Consider the following 8,785-nt stretch of genomic DNA (forward strand, 5'->3'; position numbering starts at 1 on the left):
CAGCCGTGATCTTATTGACTGGTGGTGCAGGCTCGAAGGGCCGAATGGCCTAATCCTGCATCTGCTTTGAAAGTTCCTATGTTTGTAACAGGAGCTGGAGATTGTGATAGGAGATGATATTTCATTCACATATCAGATTGGGAGTCTCATTTGTTTGCTCCTGCAGTACCTTGCTCTCATTCCAACGCGCACAACCTGGTACATGCACACCAGTAACATTGCTACGAAAGCAGAGCTCAGGAGAAGGGGCGGGGCTTTGCTCGATGACGACATACGTGCTGTTGGTTGGGGGCGGAGAATGTGTGTGTGTGGGGGCAGGTCACGTGGTGCCGCCGGACGCAGGAGCGCCGGCGGGACCATGTCGAGCGATTTCTACCTTCGCTATTACGTGGGACACAAGGGCAAGTTCGGACACGAGTTCCTGGAGTTTGAGTTCAGGCCGGACGGTAAGAGTTGACCAGCGGGTCAGCGGCATGAATGTGAAGACAGAAGCCGGCGGGAGGTTTGCTATTGGCGGAGGGAAGTTTGGCCGGGCTGGGCCTGGGCCTGGGCCTAGGCCTAGGCGGGCGGCGGGCCTCACGCTGCAGCATGACTCTCAGTCAGTGTGTAACAACAGCACCAGTATACAGCTGCACAACTCCCTACATACAGCCTCACCTTCAACTGGCATTTCCTCCCTGTCGCATTTAGGGCCTTGTGAAAGCTTCAGCAGCGAAAATATCTTCAGGTTCCCTGCGCTTTGAATATTAAACAGTTATCTATTTTCACTGATGTACAGGAGATGTGAAACTTGGTTTCGTGTTTTAGGTTTTTTAAAAATTCTGTCTGCTTTACGTCAGATTCACAAATACAAGAAACACCCCGTTCACCCAGTTCTGGTTTGGAAGGACTTGGGACCCTGTCATTCTGTTTCTCCCCCCACAGATGCTGCCTGACCTGTTGAGTTTCTCGAGCATTTGTGTTCATTTCCGATTTAAAATATCCACAGCACTTTGCTTTTCTAATCTGTGCTGGTGTTTTATGTTTCTCACAAACCTGCTATTCTTGATCACTATAGCAGGGTAATCTTCAACTTCCGTCTTTTTCACATTCGTCATGTCCTGTAAATGTGTCTATACGAATCATACATAGCACACAAAAATATTGTCACTGTGTGCGTTGTTCGTCGCAGTAACTCAGCTAGTCCCACGTTGTCACTCTTCCACTACTGGACAATGTGTCGTTTGATCAGTTAAAATTATCTTTGCTTTTAGGAGATTTGAGGTGTGTTAATTTCTTTTACCCACATTTATTTTGTATCTTATTTTGCATTGTATGTAAATCAGGTATAAACTATAATACAATCAACAAAGATGATGGGAACTGCAGATGCTGGAGAACCCAAGATAACAAAGCTCTGATGAAGGGTCTAGGCCCGAAACGTCAGCTTTTGTGCTCCTGAGATGCTGCTTGGCCTGCTGTGTTCATCCAGCTTCACACTTTGTTATCTCTAACAATAGTAAAGTTTGTTTGGTGATACACTGGCAAAAGAAAATGAGGTATTTCTCACAGTGTCTGGTAGTTCATTGCCTTGCTAATTCTAATCAGCTGGATAACTGGATTGGAATCAAATTGATCTAGTATTTGAAGGCTTTACAAAGATTTAGTTTTTTGCGGCAATAGCATGGGTAAGTGCTGGACATTAGAATTTGTGGCAGTAGAGTCTTATTGACTCAATTTTTCATTTTACGTAATGGTGTACTATGTTGCTTCCCATCAGATCATTAAGGCAGTGAGCTGCCATACTTTGCAAATGAGGAATTCCTAAACTCTGAATTTTCTGCCCAGAGTTTGAGCTAAAAGCAAATAGATCAACAAGATCTATTCTTTCCCCATTATCTCTATTTTTAAATTATAATTTTGATATGTCTGAAGGAGACATGGCAGGTTTGTCTGACAATGTGACTTCCTTTTTTGGGTGAGTTACCAATCAGATAGCAAATTTGTACACATCTTCAATATCCTTGAGTTAGTGAGAATAGAAAATTCTGTACATTCATATCATTATATTACCACAGTTAATAGCACTCAGCTACCTTTGCAGATAAGTGCCCTTCTGTACATGTTTGATTATAATTAGTCTTGACTTTAATGACACCATGGTAAAATAGTTTGCTGCCATTCATGTTTAGACCTGCATGCGAAAGATGGATGAGCAGCAAGAGAGCATTTCACCAAACATGATTGTGTTTGAGACAAGAATGGAATAAATATGGTGGGAGAATGGATTGGAATCTCGCTAATTTGTTGCTTTCAAAGTTGAATGTGTCAACATGTTTCACTTTCCTACTGAAGAAACTGTGCTTCAAGTTTCACTTTACAAAACTAACCTATTATTCATGCAGCATTGCCTAGCAGCAGAACCTGAATTTTTATCATTAGCCTAGAGATGTATTGCTGCCTTAATTGCCACGGCTGAGGGTGATCAGAGAAAGAAGATCTATGACATTAATGAATTAATTCATATTTGATGCTATTTTTTAATGCCTTAAGTCAATCGTACAAATCCTACTTGTTTTCATTTGACAGGTAAACTTAGATATGCAAACAACAGCAATTACAAAAATGATGTAATGATTCGGAAGGAGGTAAGCATGCTTCAACATTTTGAATTAGAGAATGTGATATTAAATGTTTAGTTCAAAATGGCTGTCATTTATCAATAAAATACCTTCTGTTCTGAAATTGGATTTACTTTAAACTTGACAAAAGCTTTTTGTTTTGTAATTTATGCAGTTTTACATTATTCTGTGAAATGCAGTTAGTCACTTCATCATTTGTTATAGGCATATGTACATAGAAGTGTCATGGAAGAACTGAAACGAATCATAGAAGACAGCGAAATCACAAAGGAAGATGATGCTTTGTGGCCCCCACCTGACCGTGTTGGACGACAGGTCTGGTTTTTAACTGTTTAGTTCTCAAACTCAAAAGAATCAGAGAATATAGTTGCAATAAAACATGCACTGTGCGACAACAGGTTTTGACCTCACCAGCAGCTATGATGCTGGAAGAATTCTTTCACCTCTATTTGAATAGAAGGTCTTTTACACCTGCCTGATACAGACATAGATTCTCAGTTTAGTGTCTGAAATGTCAGTCCAGATGCTTACGTTTCTAGCATGCACTTGTTTTTTAAGATTTTTTGACCTGAAACCAGGAGTACCAACACCTATGTCCTGCATTAGCAGTTATCAAAGTACAGTAATATAGGTTATTGAATGATTAATCATAATGGATGCAACACAGTTTTTTTCCGAAAAAACCTGCAATCAATCATGAGTTAGCAGAACGCTGTGTTTTAAGAAATGTGTATTTTGTGCTGTGTACTTGACTGTGATACCTACTTACACATGCAAATAATCGCTTTCATATTTTGTTTATAACAGGAGCTGGAAATTGTAATAGGAGATGAACACATCTCATTTACAACATCTAAGATTGGGTCTCTAATTGACGTAAATCAATCCAAGTAAGTATAACTTTGGTAAATGTGGAAAATCTACAATGAAAACTCAGCTGTGGAAGTACAAGAATGTGAGAAAGGAATAGGAGTGGGTCATTTGGCCCCTCAGGGCCACTTCTGATGTTTAATAAGATCATGGCTGATCTCATAATGACCTGGCGACAACAACCTTGATGGTGATTGTGTGGAGTTAGCACATTCTCCCATTGTCCGCGAATGTCACCACTGGGTGCTCTTGTTCCTTCCCACGGGCCAAAGATGTACAGGTTTGGTGGATTGGACATGAAGAGTTACTGTATAGTGTCTAGGGATCTGCGGGCTAGGTAGATTAGCGAAGGAAAATGCAGGGTTATGAAGATAAGGTGCGGTCTGAGTCTGTATGGGATGCTGTTCGAAGGGTTGGTGGAGACCCTTTTTCCACATTGTAGGGTTTCAATGATTCCATGATCCTGTAATTCATATCTCACATGAATGCCTACCCATGGCAACCTTTCAACCCCTTGCTTATGAAGGAGCCATTTGCCCTGCTTCACCATTTTCAAAATCTCTGCTTCCACTGCCTTTTGAGGAAGTGTTCCAAGAACATTTGACCCTCTGCAGGCAAAAAGATTCTCCTTGTTTCTGAAAGGGGCAACACTTTTAAACAGTGACTCCTAGTTCTAAACTCTCCAGTAAAGAGAATCGTCTTTTCCTGACTGTCCTGTCAAGAGCCCTCGAGCTTCTGTTTCAATTGAGCCACTAGATATTCTTCTAAAATCTGATGAATACAAGCCTAGTTTGCCCAATGTCTGCTCATAATAGAGCTTGCCCATTCCAGGTACTTGTGTAAGCCTTCTCCAAACTGCTTCCAGTGAATTCACTTGCTACCTTCAATACCAAAACTGGTACAGTATCGCATATTCCAGATGTGGTCTCATCAACGTTGTGTATACCTGAAGCATAACCATTCTACTTTTGTACTCACTTGCCCTTCTCTGTCATCAATTTCCCGTTTGCTATCCAATCTTCTGCCCATGCCAATATGTTACCTTCTCCACCATGGGATTTTATTATTTTACAATAATCTTTAATGATGCACCTTATCAAAAACTTCCTTGAATCGAAGTGCAATACATGTTACTTCTCCAGGAACTACTGTAGATGAGTTAAATGCGTGAGTATTAGTATTTGAAATGGGATGCTGGAGAAAGTGGTTGAGACAGGTACTACAAGCACCATTTTTTTAAAAAAATTGGATAGGCATATGATGAGAGAGTTTGGAGGGAAATAGACCAAATGTGGGTAGTTGGAACTAGCTGAGTAGGCACTATGGTCAATATGGACCAGTTTGAGCTAAAGGGGCTGTTTCCATGCTGTATCACTCTATTACTGAGTGATTTCCTCTTTCACAAAACTAAATGTCATCAGAAGCTTGATATAATGTTCAGTTGAAGTTTATGATCCCAGCTGATATTACAGTTATTCAAGTCATTTCCAGAATGAATTCAGGTTTTATAAAACATACCTTTTTTCTTTATTTTAAGGTGGCAGTCTTTCACTGAAACCTAAACACAAGGCTGTAGATTTAGTTTTAATGGAAAACAAGTTCAGTACACGAGAAATTTTTTAAAAGCCGCCTTCATTAACATGGATCAATACGAACTTGAAGGATTTCAAAACACTTTGTAAAATATGGTCCCATCTACTCCTCAACACCATTAATTTCCAGTTAGGCAGAACATTTTCTTTCCTGGCCCAAACTACCTTTGCTTCCTCAGTTCTGATCTGAGCTGTCTCGACTTATGTATCTGAGATCTTTAGCCTGAAGCAACTTGCTCTCTTAACTACTCTGAACAAACTTATTCCAGGGCAGAGTATTCTTGCATTATAACTCTCAGATTCAGGATTATGATGGACAAACTTGGGCCTCCATTCAAAGTCTAAACTGGGGAAAGGGTGATTTTAATAGGTTCAGATACAATTTGGCCAGAGTGGACTGGGAGCCAATACATTTATGTAAATCTGTGTCACAGCAGTGAGACACCTTGAAGAAGGAAGGAAATGGGATTAGAATAGTTATGTGGATATTTTTGAATTATGCATATTCAAAGGGCCTTCCCCTGTCCTGTAGACCTCTAGGACTGTCTGGCCTCAGTAAGGTCTCTTTTAAAATGAATTCAGGAGTTATTAGTTAATTATAAGGGTGGATCAGTGGTTAGCACTGCTGCTTCACAGCGCGAGGAACCCGGGCTCGATTCAACCCTCTGGCGACCACCTGTGTGGAGTTTGTACATTCTCTCCGTGACTGTATGGGTTTCCTCTGGGTGCTCTGGTTTCCTCCCACAGTCCAAAGATGTGCAGGCTCTGTGGACTGTCCACGCTAAATTGTCCGTCGTGTTCAGGGATGTGAGATTGAGGGATGGATCTGGGTGGCATGCTGTGAGGGTTAGTGTGGACTTGTTGAGCTGAAAGGCCTGTTTCCACACTAGGGATTCTGTGATCTATTTTAAATAGTTGCTGATTCTGGCTTCTGCTCAGCTGATGGTTTAAAAAGAATTTTTGTCTTCTGTCACTGAACTCCTGCAATATAAGTTTACTTCACAGTAATTTTCCAAAAGGATTGTAGATATCTGCTGTCTGACATACTGGTTTAAAAGTCATGATTCTAAAATACTGGTTTGGATAATTATGATCATAGAGATATACAGCACAGAAATAGATGCTCCAGTCCAGCTCGTCCATGCCAACCAGATGACCTAAATAAACCTAGTCCTTCTTGCCAGCATTTAGCCCATATCCCTCTTAAACCCTTCCTATTCATATACCTAACCAGATGCCTTTTAACTGTTGTAATTGTACTAGCCTCCACCAGTTCCTCTGGTAACTCATTCCATACATACACCACCTTCTGTGTGGAAAAAGTTGCCCCTTAGGTCTCTTTTAAATCTTTCCCCTCTCACCTTTAACCTATGCCATCGAGTTTGGGACTCCCCGACTCCAGGGAAAAGACATTGTCTGTTTACCCTATCCGTGCCAAAATGGCCCCAGTCGATTCAGCCTCTCTCTTTGCTCAAACACTCGCACAGTATTCCAAAAGTGGCCTAACCAATGTCCTGTATAGCCACATGTCCTCCGTGCTCCTATACTCAATGCACTGACCAGTAAAGGTAAGTGTACCAAACACCACCTTCACTATCCTTCCTGCCCGGGACTCTGCTTTCAAGGAACTATGAAGCTGCACCCTAAGGTCTTTCTTTTGTTCAGTGACACTCCCCAGGACCTTACCATTAAGTGTATAAATCCTGCATGATTTCCTTTGCAAAATGCAGAACCTCACATTTATATAAGTTAATTTTCATCTGCCACTCCTTGGCCCATCTGATCAAGATCCCTTTGTGCATTGAAGTAACCTTCTTTGTTATCCACAACACTTCCAATTTTGGTGTCATCTGCAAACTTACTAACCCATACCTCTTATGTTTACATCCAAATCACTTTTATGTAAACGATGAAAAGCTGTGTCCCCAGCACTGATCCTTGTGGCACACCGCTCAAGACACTTTTCCAGTGTGAAAAGCAACCACGCACCTGTCTTCAACCCTCTGTCTTCTACCTTCGAGTTAATTTAATTTCTAAACAGCTAGTTGTCCCTTTATTCCACATGATCTAACTTTGCTAACCAGTCGACCATGAGGAACCTTGTCAAATCTTACTGGAGTCCACAGAGATCACATTTACAGCTCTGCCCTTATCAGTCCTAAGTGTTACTACTTCAAAAAAATTCTTCTGCAAGAATTACTAAGAGTTGGCATCTAAACTCCTTTTAAAAAAAATACATAGTACATCACTATCATCACGGGTCAAATTAGTATTTTGTACAAGTTTTTGTACTTTGCCACTAATTAACAAAGTCAAGGATGTTGTGTGTTAGTGTTCTCAATGTGTCTTACTGCCTTTAATGAGTTATGTACATAGATACACAGGTCCTTCTGCTCCTGCACTCATTTTACAATTATTCTCTCTATATTCTGCTCTACCAAAATGAATCATTATACTGTGTACTAGATTTCATCTGCCTTTGTTCATCTATTCCACCAGTTTGTCTATGTTCTTTTGAAGTTCCACACTATCCTCCTCTCAATTCATAGGTGTTGATTCCACTGCCCCTCATGCAATGAAAACATCCCTTCACTTCAAGCTCATACCCAGGCTCTGCAAATAGAAATTCAGCTAATGTGTTTTAAACTACAGTAATTTATATTGTACTACATATAAATGGTAAAATATTGTTTACTTTTAGGGATCCAGAGGGTCTGCGAGTTTTCTACTATCTGGTCCAGGATTTGAAATGTCTAGTTTTCAGTCTTATTGGGCTACACTTCAAGATCAAGCCGATCTAAGAGTTTGCTTTCCACACAAAGCTGATGGATTTGGCTATGGACTGGAGTGATAGAGACCCAATGAATTGAAGTGGACTAACTATGTGCTACAGCAGCTAACTTTATCTTACGTGGATTTGGTAATTTTTTTATGTGAATATATAAACAACCCCATCTTGTTTACAAAGTAGTTGATTTCTTTTTTTAAATAAATGATATTGAAATGAATGTGTGGTTTATTGACTGAAGTTTCTCTTAAATATTTGACAAAGATAATGGATGGTGTTGCCATTTGATTCTTTGTCACAAGATAATCTTCAGGTTATCAATTAAACAAAGTATAGGTATAAAGTGAGTTTTCAACTATAAAATAAGACATGGAAGAAACACTCGCATTTACTATGCTGAGCTACAAATATTTTGTTATATATGGAAAGCAAATTTCTGGTTTTAAATGTCTATATATGTAACATTGGTTTTATAGTAGGAAACTAGTAAAATAATTAAATCTTTGATACAGTTTCAACAACAGACAATCAGCAGACTTTATTTAAAAAAAACTGCTTCCAATTGTTAAAAATGAATAGTTTTCATCTTTGGAGCTTCAGTACTGAAAGGACTTAAACTGCAGTGACAAAGGAATATCACTTCTAGTGCAACAGTGCACATGATAGCAATGAATGCAGTCTTTGCCAAGATAACGACTGGGTTATCTACCAGTGTCTTTATTATGGTGAGAAAAATTAACATTTATTTTTTGTTCTGTACCCAGTATTTTGGCATTTATTAATTTATCCTGCCCTTTTTGACTAGAGTACAGGTGTCATCCAAGATTGCTTTACATCAATGAAGAAAGATGAAGTGATTTTATTGGGTTCATAGCACTGAACACGACTTATGTTTGGCAGCCATGGCTGTGAAA

General features: G+C 39.8%; 1 protein-coding gene across 1 annotated transcript; it reads left to right on the top strand.

Annotated features, from left to right (window-relative positions):
- Positions 1-293: 293 nt before the first annotated feature.
- Positions 294-8,091, top strand: magoh (mago homolog, exon junction complex subunit). Its single transcript, XM_048538650.2, has 5 exons — positions 294-446; positions 2,569-2,627; positions 2,826-2,936; positions 3,429-3,511; positions 7,785-8,091. The coding sequence occupies exons 1-5, from the start codon at positions 299-301 to the stop codon at positions 7,882-7,884; spliced, it is 501 nt and encodes a 166-aa protein (XP_048394607.1). The 5' UTR covers positions 294-298; the 3' UTR covers positions 7,885-8,091.
- Positions 8,092-8,785: the final 694 nt, after the last annotated feature.

This window comes from Stegostoma tigrinum, chromosome 8 (genome assembly GCF_030684315.1).
Source record: "Stegostoma tigrinum isolate sSteTig4 chromosome 8, sSteTig4.hap1, whole genome shotgun sequence".
NCBI lineage: Eukaryota > Metazoa > Chordata > Chondrichthyes > Orectolobiformes > Stegostomatidae > Stegostoma > Stegostoma tigrinum.